The sequence below is a fragment of the Bos mutus genome, chromosome 11 (assembly GCF_027580195.1).
Source record: "Bos mutus isolate GX-2022 chromosome 11, NWIPB_WYAK_1.1, whole genome shotgun sequence".
Taxonomy (NCBI): domain Eukaryota; kingdom Metazoa; phylum Chordata; class Mammalia; order Artiodactyla; family Bovidae; genus Bos; species Bos mutus.
The window spans coordinates 33388419-33404835 of record NC_091627.1 but is presented as its reverse complement, the minus strand read 5'-3'; the positions used below and the strand labels follow the sequence as shown (position 1 = coordinate 33404835).

Genomic DNA, 16417 nt, shown 5'->3' with positions numbered 1-16417 from the left:
ACCTGCTCGGCAAAGCAGAGACTTCAAATTTCATGACTTTATGTTTTTGGTAACATAATGAAGCTATTCTTTACTTTAAAAATTAAGATGTTAAATTTCTCACATTGAGGTTTTTTAAAAAAAATTTTTACCTATTTATGACTGTGCTGGGTCTTTATTGCTGTGCATCAGCTTTCTCTAGTTGTGGCGAGCGGGGACTACTCTCTAATTGTGGTGCACACGCTTCTCATTGCAGTGGTTTCTCTTGTTGGGGTTCCCAGGCTCTAGACCACAGGCTCAATAGTTGTGGTGCATGGGCTTAGTTGCCCGAAGCATGTGAGATCTTCCCAGACCATGGATTCTTTACCACTGGTCCACCAGGAAAGTCCACACTGAGTTTTATTTTAACAAGACTTGGATTTCCTCACTGATACGCAACTTCTCTACACCCAAAATACCATGAGTTGAAATTATGCTCATCTTCATCTTCCAAAAAGGGTCAAAAGTCAAACAAAGCCTGATAACTGCCCTTGCAGAGATTACATTCCAGTCAGGGAAAGGAACAAGTAATATATATGATCCCAAATTGTGACAAATGCTAACAAGGTAAACAGGGTGGAACGATCAAGAATGATATAAACAGGAGGGAGGAAGAAATCTAGATAGTATAATCAGGGCAGTCCTCTCTCTAGAGGTGATACTGAAGGTTGAGTGAAAAGTATGAACAGAAATCAATCAGTCACTCAGTCAACAAATACATATTCAGCATCTGCATCTGCTAGGCTCTGTTGTAGGGAGTAGTTATATAGCCATAAATCAGACAGATGGGATCCCTACCTTCAAAAAGCTGATATTCTAGTGGGGGGAATAAGAATGAACACATTTTTTAAATGTGGTAAATTTAAATACTAAAAAATACTATGACAAAGATAAACTAAGATAAGCGTGATCATGCCTAAAGCAGCGGCCACCAACCTTTTTTCGGAACCAGGGACAGGTTTCATGGAAGACAATTTTTCCATGGACTGGGGGTGAGGTGGAGTGGGATTGGTTTGGGGATGATTCTCATAAGGAGCAGGGAACCTAGATCCCTTGCATGTGCCTTTCACAGTAGGGTCTGTGCTCCTATGAGAACCTAATGCCGTCACTGATCTGACAGGAGGCAGAGCTCAGGATCCAAGTGATGGGGAGCAGCTGTAAATACAGATGAAGTTTCCCTTGCTCAGCCACCCACTGATCCCTTCTTGCTGGGCAGCCCAGTTCCTAACAGGCCAGAGACCGATGTCAGGGGGATTGGGGACCCCTAGCCTAAAGGACTGGGGTGGCTCTAGCTAGTTATCAAGCAGGGCCTCTCTCAGAGGGTAACAATGAATTGAGACTGAATGAGAGATAGCAGCATCACAAAGATCTGATGAAAAGCATTCCAAGCAGAAGGAACAGGTGAATTACAAGGGCCTGAAGACGGGAACACGTTTCCTGCAGACAGGAAAAAAATGGCCACAGTGGTTGGAGCAGAACTGGTAAGAGATGAAGTCAGAAGGGACTGTAGCCAGAAACTGGAATTTTAAAATTTATTTCTGTTGAAATGAGAAGCCTCTGGAATGGAGTGGTACTTCAGAATGCTTAGTCTAGCTACAGTTGGGTGGGTTAAGGTATGTACAAAGGCCAGAAAAAAGCTTGCTGTGTCCACGGAACTGAAAGGAGATCACCTGAGGGTAGAGACTATATACACAGGGAGCAAAAAATGAGGTCGGAACAACGGGCAGGGGCCTCCTCTGTAAACTGTGGAAAGGAACTTGGATTTGGAACTTTGGTTTTCATTTGAAATACAATGGAAAGTCAAAATGGCTATAGAGGAAGGAAAGATAACCATGATCATATTTATATTTCAAAAAGGTTACCAAGGCCATTACTTGGGATAAGTACTGGAAGAAGGCAAAGGCGAAGTAAGGACTTGTTAGAATATTAAAAGCCTACTGCAATGGTCCAAAAAGGTAATGGAGGACCAGGGATAGCAATGGAGACAGCAAACTGCATTTGGATTCCAGACGTATTTTAGAGATAGGATCAGTAAGACTTGCTAACTTGAAAGCTGGGGTTAAGGGAATGGGAAGACTCAAAGATGACTTTCATGTATCTGACACTTCATGTAGGTGAACGGTCAATTCCTCTACAATATGATACTACTGGTTTCTGCTAACTGTGTTGATGCTAAAATGTGTTGCTGGTACAAGATATAGATGTTGACAGTGGCAAACATTTCTGACACCTCCCCTCCCTCAACAATTAACAAAAACGGAAAAAAAGAAAAAGAGAGAGAAAAAAGGCAGACTTGAAGTAACTCACTAACTGTTTTCCTCACTACTCTGGAAAATGTAGTGAGTCAAAGATACTTCAGTAGAAACTTTCTAGAGATCCAGGATTTAAAATGCCCCAGCTGCTTCTCTATCAGCCAAACAAGCTAATTTTAGGCCCACACACTTGTGCAGGACAGGTGAGACCCTTATGCAACAGTTAAACTGAAAGATTCCTGGAAAGAAAGCAAGAAGTGAAGATCACTCAAGTAAGAAAAAAATACACAGCTTTAGTAGCACAGTCTAAAGTTTCCAAAACAAATACTCAATCATAGAACAATTTTTCATGCTGAAACAAGAACCTGAATATATTCATTCAAACTAAAGAGATAAAAATCCCTGTGCTTTTTTTGTAGCACAGCATTTTGAAGCAAAGCATTTAAGTTGAGAATAGCCTTTTGAATTTTTAGAACAATCATTATAAATTATGAGTAATGGGGTTTTTCACACTATAAGCCTTCTTGAAACACTGTGCATATCCCAGATCTTTTAACCTAGAGCTACAAGACTTTTTTTTCTTCCCTGGAATATTAACAAGCACGTCAACTCAAGCAAAGAAACAAAATCAGCTGGCATAATGCTAACCTCTTATATTAAGCACAAATTTTAACCAGTCAACTCATTTCTGGTCTTTATAAGCAAATCATAGTTCAAATTAAAAGCAGTCATCTGTATACATGAAAATCTAAACTACAGCAAATATTCCTTCCAAAGTGTTTGGAAGGAAACACTTTCTATTAAAACTTTGTAAAAAATTAAACAACTCTAAATTATAAATGTTATCACTTCTGTGCTATACTTGAGTCTTATAGAAACAGTAGTAATCTTTTCTATATTAATCTTGAAAGCTATACTGGAAGATTTACTATTTCAAAAAAGCATCTTCTGAGGAAGGCTCTTTTTAAAACCAAGTATTAGTTAATATGTTACACTTCTAAAAGCTAGAGACTAAAATGATGAGGGAAGGGGAAAATGTTTAAAGTCACGAGTCAAGACACAGAAGGGAAAGTCTGTGGAGGACACAGTGTAGAGGAGAAACAGCACACTTAGCAGGGCAAAGGTCTGATACACTGCATGAGGAAACACACAGGCTCTGCTTCTGCTTCATACACACTCACATACACGCACACATACTGAGTCACAATGTAATATGTATCTTAACTATTGTCAACAAGTTTGAAAATTATCAGCATAAACACTAACTGTATTCCCTGTATAGTTAAGAAGAGAGCCAATCAGTGAGGCAGAGCTTCAGAGAGGGCTTGAACGACAAACGTTTTGTAGGGACACGGTCTGAATAAGACCTGAGGCTAAGAATAAATAAAGGAGGATGGGAGGGGCTGGTTGAAATTCAGAATACTAAACAACTGACATCTTTTCCCTTGAGATCATTTTAATTATAAGGAAATTATATATGAGACATTTCATTTGCTGAGTTATTTCCTAGCTAAAGAGAAGAAAAGAAAAAAAAAAACAATGATCAAGTGGACTGGGCTTCAGAGAACTATTAAATTTAGGAAATGCTTTCTCATCTTTAAAAACATTTTTATTAAATTTGAAAGATGTTACAAAGACTGGACTTCTAATTACATGGTGAGGTAATGAAGACATCCTAATTAGACATATACCACTTCTAATTATGCCTAACTTTTGAAACTATCTTTTGGATTCTGAGACAATGTCCTCTCCTAATTCTCCTTCTAACTCTCCAACTACGACTTTGCAATTTCCTTTGTTAGCTTGTTCCTCTAAATATGTTACTATTTTTAGGGTTTTAAACTCATCATGGGAGATCCCCAAATAATAACATCTGATTTCTTGAATTATGCACTGAAGATTGCTCCAAGCGCTTTACATGGACTACTAATCCTCATAACCATTCCACGATAGATCCAATTACACTACCTACCAAAGACAGTGAACAAGTGAAGTTGTTCAGTCATGTCCGACTGTTTGCGACCCCATGGACCCCACCCCATGCGACCCCATGGAGCCCACCAGGCTCCTCCATCCATGGAATTTTCTAGGCAAGAGTACTGGAGTGGGTTGTCATTTCCTTCTCCAGGGGATCTTCCCGACCCAGGTATGGAACCTGGGTCTCCCACATTGAGGGCAGATGCTTTACCCTCTGAGCCACTAGGGAATCCCAACTACCAAAGATAACATGAGTTCAAATTTAACACAACTGTTGACTAGCAATGAAGAAAGAAGAATGACAGTTACTGGAAAGAGTGACAAAATCAATCGACAAACTACTATTTAGAAGAGGCAGTACTGCAATTAAGAATGTCACTCCCAACCTTACGTTCAGAGCATGTAATGCCTCCCAGCTCTGCTATTAACATCCTGTAAGACCTTTGTTTAAACTATTTTGAAATAGTTTTTCATAAAAAAAAAATACACACACAAAACTATTTCCTGAAACTTATTTCAAAATGCCTCCATCTCCGTATCTATAAAATAGGAGTAATTCAAGAGAAAAGGAAGTATTTGTAGCAGCTTTATGGTGAATAAAGATGTTGTATATCTTAACAATGGAATACAACTTAGCAATAAAAAGCAATGAACTTACTGCTACACATAAAATCATTGACAGCTTCCAAAATAATTATGCTGAGTAAAGAAGCCAGACTCCTCCTTCTCAAAAAAGACAAAGAAAGGTAACACATTACATGACTGCATTTGTATACAGTACTAGAAAACGGAAACTGGTCTATAGTGACAAAAAGCAGAGAGTGGTTGCCTGGGAACCAGGGATAGGCAGGAGGGAGAGCTTACTAAGAAGTCTGAGGAAACTCCTGAGGTGATGGATATTTTGGTTATCTTGATTGTGGTGATGGTTTCACAGATTTATACATATGTCAATGCTTACCAAACTATAATATGGGTGGTTTACTGTATTACTAGTTATACCTCAATAAGACTGTTGGGGGGAGGAGGGGAGAAGGAATAATATACATCTCACAAGTCATTGTGAACACCTAATATTCACTGAAAATACAGATATTATAATTTTAAAGTCTATGATACATACTTGAATGCAAATTTAAAGAATTTTTTTAATACTTCAATGGGTCAAACCCTTCACAAACTAATGAAAATAATGCTAAAGCTTATAAAGATTTATACACACTAAGGAAAACAAATATTTTAGCTTAAGACCCTCTAAACCAAAAAAAAAAAAAAAAAAAGATTATATTAATTTTTATATGGTGTTCCCGAGCCAAGTATTGTGCTAATGGCATTACATAGATTACTTCATTTAATCCTTGTAACAATCTTTTAAGATAAATGATATTATCTCCACTTTACATGTGAAGATATAAGGGCCTCACAGTGGTATGTAACTTACCCAAGTTCATACTATAAATGGAAAAGGTAAAACACTCAAGTCAGCTCTCATGGACTCCAAAGTCCATGACAATTTTTTTTAAAACATCACTGAGGTGGGAGGGGGGTTCAGGATGGGGAACACATGTACACCCGTGGTGGGTTCATGTTGATGTATGGCAAAACCAATACAATATTGTAAAGTAATTAGCCTCCAATTAAAATAAATAAATTTATATTTAAAAAATACATAAAATTAAATAAATAAATAAATAAACATCACTGAAAGGTCACCTGACTACTGGCTTGGAAAGGGAAGTCTCCTAGAATTAAACAGTTGACAAGGAAGGATTTCACTGTCTAACGTTCAGGAAACTTGGCATTCTACCACATAAAGTAAGTAAATTAGAATCACTTACCATATCTGTAGCTTGATCTTCTTTCCTTGTAATTCAACTGTTTTGATCTTAAAGTCTATTCCTACAACACAGGGGAAAAAAAAAAGGTAAATTGTATCTATGGCTCTGAATATGGCTATACTAAATTTAATTGGCATAAAAACACGCTTTCAAAATGTCTGGTTCTGGAAATTTACTATGTATGCAATTTTGAGCAAAGTGCCCAATTTAAAACATATGTAAGATCCAAGATAGAAAAGAATTATATAGCTTTTTTACAATTAGGAAATTGAAAGAAAATTTTAATATCTAATATTTTAATGCAAAAGAATAAAAAGATGTTTCCTTATTAGCAAAGAACCATCGCCTTCAATAACTTGCAGAAAAGAGTACTACCAGGGATAAACAGGGTCATTTCATAATGATTAACATGTCAATGAATTAGAAGGCATAAAAATATTATATGTTTATGCATCTAGTAACACAGTTTCAAAGTACATGATGCAAAAGTATTATAGATCCCCAAGGACCTGTCTCGCTCTTTTTACCAACTAAATCTTAGCTAAGCCCTTTCAGTTTGTTTGCTGCTGCTGCTGCTAAGTCACTTCAGTCGTGTCCGACTCTTCACGACCCCATGGACTGCAGCCTACCAGGCTCCTCTGTCCATGGGATTTTCCAGGCAAGAGTACTGGAGTGGGGTGCCATTGCCTTCTCCGTTCAATTTGTTCCTACACCCAATCAAAAGGAAAAAAGGGCCATTTGTCTGACATTTATAAACCTCAAACTGTGTCTACAGCCTGTATTTTTGTTTCTCTGGGAATTACTGAAAAAAAAAAAAAAAAATCCTAAAAAATCCTAAAATGACCTGGTTGTCAAGACCAACTCTTGACAGGACTGAACAATCCAACTAACCCAATGAAATATAACAAGCAAACAAAAAAGGAAACCTGGAGGAAATGGGGGCAATGCAGAGGAAAAGATATAGTTCCTCCTTTTATCTTCTCAGAACAAGACAGAAGGGAAGGAAGTGGGGAGGAAGGAACAGAAATTCGAACTAGAAAACTCCCGGAAATTAAAAAGGCAGAAATAATATATTCAACAGAAAGGCTGTAAGGGAAAAATGAGATATCCCAGAAAATACAACAAAACGACAAAGAATGGAATATACGTGAGACATGCATGTCAAGGCAGAAGATCAAACCAGAGGCTGACATCTAACTCAAGAAGTTCAAGAAAGGACTTCCCTGGTGGCTCAATGCTAAGAATCCGCCTGCCGACTCAGGAGACACAGGTTCGATCCCTGATCCTGGAAGATTCCACATGCCTCAGAGCAACTAAGCCGGTGCAGTACGATTACTGAGTCTGTGCTCTAGAGCTCAACAGCCACAACTACTGAAGCCCAAGCCCCCTAGAGCCCATGCTCTGCAACAAGAGAAGCTACCACATAAGAGAAGCCTGCACACCACAACTAGAGAGTAGCCCTCACTCACCATAACTAGAGAAAAGCCCGCACAGCAACAAAGACCCCATGCAATGACAGAATCAAAGAAACAGAATCAAAGGAATCTGAGACTGAAAGACTCACCAAGCGCCTAGCATAATTAATAAAATAATATCTACACCAAGTTATACCATCATGAAATTCCATGGCTAAAGATAAATTTCAGGAATAATATATACAAAAGCTTGTAGAGAAACAAACTAGGCCATATTAAATAATCAAAAACAACAACTCTGAACAACTCAACACTAGAATCCAGAATACAAAAAGGTAAATAAAAAGTATTTTCAATCTATATCCAGCCAAAATCAAATGAGAGAGTAAAATAAAGGTATCTCCAGACATGAAAGATCTCAAAATATTCAGTTCCCATGTATTTTCTAAAACAGCTATGAGGAGAGGTTGCTTTACCAAGAACAGGAAGAAAAGAAATCCAGCAAAGAGAGTGATGGAGGGAATTCCCTGACAGTCCGATGGTTTAACTACAGTGGCCCAGGTTCAATCCCTGGTCTGGGAACTAAGTTCCTGAAAGCTGCATAGCATGGCCAGAGGAAAAAAAAGACTGATGTAAAGGGCAGTTCAAACTGGCCAAGAGAAGCCACCAGTTCAAAAAAGAATACAGAAAACAACAAGACAAAATGCAGAGAAAGGGTCCAAGAGGTATGCCTCCTAAGATGGAAGGGAATGAAATGGTATGACTGAAATTTAAATGAAAAGAAGAATTCAGAGCGTCTGGTAATTCCGTTGCAGAGTTTGGGATAAAGTATGAATGGTCCCTTGAAATCTAAGCAAATGTAACAATGAAGGGACTGTAAGATACAGTGAAAACAAAAAGCTGTCCAAGAAAGGAAACACAATTATAGTACACTACTTGACTTAGCAGTTAACTTGTGCTAGAACTAACTATAAGGAGAAGGCAATGGCACCCCACTCAAGCACTCTTGCCTGGAAAATCCCATGGACGGAGGAGCCTGGAAGGCTGCAGTCCATGGGGTAGCTGAGGGTCGGACACGACTGAGCGACTTCACTTTTCACTTTCACGCACTGGAGAAGGAAATGGCAACCCACTCCAGTGTTCTTGCCTGGAGAATCCCAGGGATGGGGGAGCCTGGTGGGCTGCCGTCTATGGGGTCGCGCAGAGTCGGACACAACTGAAGCGACTTAGCAGTAGCAGAACTAACTATTTGAGAAGATAAAGGGAGAGGTGCCAACAATGTCTCATATTATCAGAGAATTTACTTCTCACATTTCATAACAACAAGAGAAAATTTCTCAAATTAGCTTTAAAAAAAAAGTGGAATATGGGGTTGAATACTGGGAAAAGTTAACACACAAGTGAGCATGGGGCAAGGATTTATTGCTGCTGTTGTTGTCTTGAACTACTGTGTAACTTCTAAAACTCTGCAAGTATTTATTACATTAATAGAAATAAAGATTAGGTTAACAGAGGAGGAAGTATGTTTACAAATGTTCTCTCTACTGTGCACGCACTCCAACTTGATTACTGAATTTCTAGCACGGCCCCAAGCCACCCCTACTGTCTTATTCCCTCCAGTCTCTTCTAACAGTCACTCTCAAACACAACTTTTACAACTGTGCACTTTTCTAATACCTTTGTCACGCACTTTCCACACCCCCATAGGTTGGAAAAACCTACACTTGAAGCCAAAACAGAAAAGTTTTTGATACAATTTGATCAGAGCAGAATTGATAGCTCAGTTGCCAAGGGAAGCTAGGGAAACCTATCATCCTTTAAGATTTTGCCAGGAGGAATCAGATTCTCCTGCAACACTATCATTTCTTAAATTACCACAGACTAGAACAGAATCATAGGGTTTAACTCAACCAGAGATTTATCTCCAGGTTTTGCTTACGTAAAAACATACTAGAGGAAATCCTCGCTTTTTACAGACTCCTGGGATCCAGTTCAAACGGGTATTTCAATTTACCACAGTCTAGCTCATTTATCAATTTTCAGTTGCTCAGGAAAGTGAGAAAGTATCAGCCAAAACATTTGCTTTAATGATGCTATAGAAGCACCATCCAATGGCAAGAAAAATAACTGCAACTTCTAGTCACTATAAAGAGTAGTTCTCCAAAGCCCGGCTTCTGATGACACATCAATGGTAATCAATGCAAGTAGAAATAAGCTATATAATAAACTCCAGACAACAAAAGTTTAACAACTTACAGCTAAATAATCAGTATCTGTGGTTTTTACAAGTGAAAATCAAGAGTTTCACCACACCAGAAGAGGAAGTAAGAATTGCACACCTGTAATCCTTTGAAAGTAGCTTAGTCTGATATATTTATAAGGCCAAGTCTAGTCATAACCCACTCCAGTACTCTTGCCTGGAAAATCGCATGGACAGAGAAGCCTGGTAGACTACAGTCCATGGGATTGCAAAGAGTTGGACACAACTGAGCGATTCACTTCACTAGTCGTAACAGCACAAATTTTGAAAAGGCTATTTTCCAATATGCACATTAGCTTCCTTCAGATCAGATCAGATCAGATCAGTCGCTCAGTCGTGCCCGACTCTTTGCAACCCCGTGAATCACAGCACGCCAGGCCTCCCTGTCCATCACCAACTCCCAGAGTTCACTCAGACTCACGTCCATCGAGTCACTGATGCCATCCAGCCATCTCTCATCCTCTGTCGTCCCCTTCTCCTCTTGCCCCCAATCCCTCCCAGCATCAGTCTTTTCCAATGAGTCAACTCTTCGCATGAGGTGGCCAAAGTACTGGAGTTTCAGCTTTAGTATCATTCCTTCCAAAGAAATCCCAGGACTGATCTCCTTCAGAATGGACTGGTTGGATCTCCAAATGCAAAATGCAGAAAAGTTCCAAGATCCTTTCATTTAATAGAAATAGCTTAGTAAACACTTTGAAAATTTACAACACACTAGGTACTGTTTTAAGCCCTTTGCATGGATATCTCATTAAACCATCAGAACAATTCTAGTCCATACTATTATTTCCATTCTATCAATGGAGAATAAAATAAAAACCAACAGCAGCAGCAAAGGAAAAATCAATTAACACTAATGTTTACTGGATAATTATTAAGTATTCTAAGCATTTCACGTGTAATATTTCATTTAATATTAACAAAAATCCTGATAAAGTACCAACATGCCTATTTTTTAAAAATTTCATTTTGGCCATGTGACACAGGTTTTAGGATCTTAAGTTCCCCAACCAGGCATCACACCTGGCCCCTGGCAGTAGACTACTAGACTACCACTAGACTACTAGTCCTAACCACTAGACTACCAAGGAATGTCCCTAATATGCCTATTTTACAGAGAAGAAAACTTAACAGTAATTTACTAAAGGTCACAGAATTAACAGATGGTAAAAACCAGGACTCAATTCCATGTCTGTTTGACTCTAGGCCATAAGGCCATACACACTCAACCATTTTTCTATCGAGGGAAAATTCACGTAACATAACATTTACCATTTTAAAGTGAATGATCCAGTATATTCACAATATTGTGTGGCAGAACCTCTATCCAGTTCTAAAACACTTTTATCATCTCAGAAAGAAACTCCATACCCATTAAGCACTGGCTTTCCATTACCCAACCCCAACTCCCCCGGAAACCACCAGTCTGCATTCTGTCTCTATAGATTTACCTCTTTTGGGTATTTCATATAAAAGAAAGCATGTAACATGACCTTTTGTGTCTGGCTTCTTTCAGTTAGCATATTCCCAAGGTCCATCCACTTGTCACATGTATCAATACCCCATTACTTTTTATGACTGAATAATATTCCACCACATGCATATAGATCATAAATTGCTTATCCAATCATCTGGTGATGGACATTTGACCACATCCTCCTTTTTGGCCTTGGTAAAGAATACCCAGGAATATGCATGTACATTTGTATATACCAGTACCTGTTTTGAATTCTTTGGGTTATACCTAAGGAGTGGAAGTTCTAGGTCATGTGGTAATTTTAGATTTAACTTTCTAAGGAACCACTGTTTTCCATGGCAGCTGAACCATTTTACATTTCCACCAGCAATGTATGAGCATTCAATTTTTCTACATCCTAAAACTCAACATTCAAAAAACTAAGATCATGGCATCTGGTCTCATCACTTCATGGCAAACAGATGGTAGAAAAATGGAATCAGTGGCAATTTTATTTTCTTGGGCTCCAAAATCACTGCAGATGGTGACTGCAGCCATGAAATTAAAAGACGCTTGCTCCTTGGAAGAAAAGTTATGACAAACCTAGACAGCATTTTAAAAAGCAGAGACATCACTTTGCTGACAAATGTCCATACAGTCAAAGCTATGGTTTTTAAAGTAATCATGTATGGGTGTGAAAGCTGAATTATAAAGGCTGAGCACCAAAAAATTTATGTGTTTGAACTATGTGCTAGAGAAGACCCTTCAGAGTTTCTTGGACAGCAAGGAGATCAAAACCAGTCAATCCTAAAGAAAATCAACCCTGAATATTCATTGGAAGGACTGATGATGAAGCTGAAGATCCAATCCTTTGGTCACTTCATGTGAAGAGCCAACTCACTAGAAAAGACTCCGATGCTGGGAAAGATTGAGGCAGGAGAAGGGGGCAACAGATAAAGAGATGGTTGGATGGCATCACTGACTCAAGGCACATGAATCTGAGCAAACTCGGGGAAATAGTGAAGGAGAGGGAAGCCTGATGTGCTGCATGGGGTTCATGGGGTTTCAGAGTCAGATACAACTTAGTGAATGAACAACAATTTTTTAAAATGTGCAATTTATAATACACATTTTTAACTTAGGACAGTCTACCTTCAAACAGTATTATACCACTTCTAGTATTAATACACAAGTACACTTCCTCTTTCTCCTATTGTTGTTTAGTTGCTAAGTCATGTCCGACTCTCTTGCAACCCCACGAACTACAGTCCACCAGGCTCCCCTGTCCATGGGATTTCCCAGGCAATAATACTGGAGTGGGTTGCCATTTTTCTCCATATCTTCCTGACCCAGGGACTGAACACACATCTCCTGCATTGCAGGCAGATTCTTTACCACTGAGCCACCAGGGAAGCACCTTTCTCCTATGACTGGACTATTTAAAAAATGTTTCTCTTCTATGTGTTACACTTCCACATTTCCCTAAATATGAATCCTACAAAATATAAAAAATTTTTGCTTTAAATAGCCAACTGTCTTTGAAAGAAATTAAAATTTAAGAAAAAGGTATTGCATATTTCCCACATATTTATCATTTCTTAATCTCATTCCTTTGTGTAGATGAATTATTTTCTTCAGCCTGAAAAACTTCCTTTAACATTTTTAATAGTTTAAGATTGCTGAAAAGAAATTCTCTCAGCTTTGACTGGAAAGTGCCTTTATTTTGGCTTCATTTTTTAAATATTATTTTTGTTAGGACTGAATTCTAACTTGAAAGGAAAAAACTATGTAATTTTATTGTCTTCTGGCTTACTCTGTTTCTACCACTCTTTCCCCCCATTTTGGGAAAACTGTAGATTTAAGAAACATTTTATTTTGAAATTATTTTACAAAAAAGTTACAATAGCTCAGAGTTTACCTATACGTTTCATGCAGCTTCTTCTAATGTTGATAGTATATGCATCAAAAATAAGGAACACTGGTACAAAGCAATTAATATATAACTACAGTTCTAATCCACCAGTCTTTTTTCTTTTTTTTTAACTGATGTCATTGTATTCCAGGATCCAATCCAGGTTCCCACTCTAAATTTAGCTGTCATGTGTCCCTAGCCTCCTCCAATCTGTGACAGTTACTCAATCTTTTCTTGTCTTTCATGACCTTGACACTTTTGAAGAATACTGGTCAGATTTTAGTAGCAGTCTCCCTCAATTTGGGTTTGTCTGCTGTCTCCTCATAACTGAGTAAAGTTATACATTGTTTTTTATAAGAATACCACAAAAACAGGACAGATGTAATGTTCTGCCTTTCTTGGTTCATTGTATCAAGAGGTATATATTACGGGTATCTTTTTTCTGTGACATTAACCTTAATAACTTGGTGCGAGTGGTACCCACAGTCTCTCTCACTCTCAGTTTACTGTTTTTCCCTTTGTAATCAATAACTTCTTAGAGAAATTGTAATCAATAGTATCTCTGAGACTATGCCAATGTTTCTCATCACACCTTCACCCACTGACTTTACCTTCTATCCCTGGATTGCCTGTAACAATAATCACTGCAGTATTCGCTTACGAGTGATTTTGCTTCAGTCATTGTTTTATACTTACTAACTGGGATTCTTCACTTACAGTTTGTCCCTTCTACTTACCTATCATTTGTTTGTTGGAACACATACCAATATGGACTAAAGGATGTTTTTATTCTATTGATAATAATGCAATACTAAAATTATTTAATTCCAACTTTAGACATCAGAAGCTCTTTCAAGTTGAGTCTTACATCCTTTTGACAACTCCCATCCTTTTTTGAGCACATCTTTGTTTTCTGGCAGCTCTAGGATCATCTTGGATTTCCTATAATCCAGTTCTGAAATCAGTCAGTTCTTTCATGAGCCCTGGTTCCTTTTGTTGAAAAATTGAATGAAGAGGCCAAGATCTGGGCACTAGATACGCTCACTGCTACTGGCACACCACTGCTTCTTCTAGGCATTTCCACAGGACAGAGAAAACATATTCATGTATGCTAATCCATCTGCATTTCCACAACCATCATAATGCATCTACATTAAAACCATCAGTTTATACTGATATTTCTGATTCCAATTCAACATCAGAGTTCCTTCTAGTCTTCTTCCTTCCTTACCTGTAACCTCTTTAACAATTAGAAACCTGGCTCTCATTATCTAAAATATATTTACTGATATGTTCAATCTTAGTATATAGTTTGACTTGCTAACCCATACCCTTATTAGAAATCAGATATACTAAAATACACACTTACAGTCCTTTTTATCTTTAGTCTTACAATATCAAATCAGAATAGGTACTTTGATTATCTTTTTCTTCCTTCTGTGTGGTTATGTTGCTCATTTGCTGGCTTACATTGTTTAATAACAATCAACATTTGCTGTAATCGTTGTTCTTTTGCAACTATAATATGGTCTTTTTCTCCCCTCTGGCTTCTCTTGAGGTTTTTCTTTGGTTTTTAGCCACTGATGTGTTTCAGTGTGCCTTTGTACTCATCCTTCCTAGTTTTATAAGATCTTCGGGATTAAAGTTTTCGTAGGTATTTGGGAAATTTCTAGCCACTATTTCTTCAAATACTTTTTCTGCAACCACAACATCCCTACCTCCCATCCTGGACTCCAAATGCATATATATGAGACCACCTGATGATAATGTCCCACACGTCACTGAGGCTCTTTTTGCCCCGAGACGTTTCCCCCTGTGCTTCATTTTGGACAGTTCCTATTACCTTACGCTGATTTTTTTCTTCTGCAGTGTCTTTTCTTCTTTTAATCTGCTGTTAAGCCCATCAGCTGAATTTTTCTCTTCCAATACTATGTTTTTCTGTTCTAGAAGTTTTTTACTTGTGACATTTCTCTCATGTTCACGCTTCCTTTCAATTCCTTAACTTAGCTCCATCTTAAAAATTCATCATCTCTGTCACTTCTGGGTCTGTTTCCATCAACTGATTTTTCTCCTAGTTAAGGGTTACATTCTCCTATTTCTTCATAGGTCTAGTAATTCTGGATGAATGCTGAACGTTTTGTATTTATTAATAGATGGATTCCTTAAATGTTGAGATTTGTTCAGCTAGTTGAGAATCAGCTGAATCCTTCTGAGGCCTGTTTTTCAGCACAGTTTTAAGGTGGAGCTTAAGTAGCCTCTTCTCAAGTTATTTTGACTCTATCCTTAAAGACTGCCATTGCTGGGGATTCTCTCAAATGGTTCTGATATTCAACAAAGTCTCTCCATTCTGGCTGGTCAAAACTAGAAATGTCTCCCAACCAAACGTGAAGTCCCAATATTCTAGCAAGTCTCTGGTAATTGTCCTTCCTCTAATAGTTGTTTTTTGCCCAGCCTACAGAGTTCCAGCCAGAGTCAAAGGAACTCCTCTGCATTATCTCTGCATCTCACTGTCCTGTAACTCAATCTTCTATGGTAATCACCCCTGCAAATACCAACCTCCCCAGTCTCTGTATTCTCTGACTTCTATCTCTTTCTCTCAACAAAACTGCCTCACCCTTCTTAGATTCTAACTGGAATCTAGTTTCAGAAACCAAGCCTGGGAGATAGCAGGAGTGAATGTTATATACCTTCTCACAGGGAATGCAGTCCTGCCTAGACTGTTACAAAATATCCAAAACAGTTGTTTTATGTGTTTTGTTCAGGTTCCTATTTATTTATGGCCAGAGGGCTAATCTGGTACCCATAAATTGCTCTGTAATGTCCCAAAGTAAAAGTTCTCAACAGCTGTATTGTCTTCTAAAGATCAAGCAATCCTTAATCTTTTGGGGGGTATGTTCCAAACCATTTGAGAACCTACTGAAAAATCATGGTTCCTTTGCCTGTGACCTCACACCAATGTGCACACATATGAAATGTGAAGTAGAATCTCAGGGAATTCAAAGCCTCTGCCCAGTACCCGCCCTGCCCCGCCCCACCCCACCCCCACTGTGACTGTTTCAGAGGTTGTAACTTACAGTACTAGTGTACTATGCTATCATTCTTTCCAGGTTTAGGGTCAATTTTTATTTACTGAAAACTTGCTAAGGCTGAAATTAAAGTATTTGAGCTAAGGAAGTTTGTTATTTTAAAATCAAAAAAGACACACCATCAGATCACATCAGTCGCTCAGTCGTGTCCGACTCTTTGCGACCCCATGAATCGCAGCACGCCAGGCCTCCCTGTCCATCACCAACTC

At 38.4% G+C, this 16417-nt stretch overlaps 1 protein-coding gene across 1 annotated transcript in view; it reads right to left on the bottom strand.

Annotated features, from left to right (window-relative positions):
* Positions 1-16417, bottom strand: part of RAB10 (RAB10, member RAS oncogene family) — a 66954-nt gene that overhangs the window by 14084 nt on the left and 36453 nt on the right. Inside the window, exon 2 of the mRNA XM_005895690.2 lies at positions 6083-6143. Within this exon, the coding sequence (XP_005895752.1) occupies positions 6083-6143 (61 nt within the window). The remainder of the gene's footprint in view (positions 1-6082; positions 6144-16417) is intronic.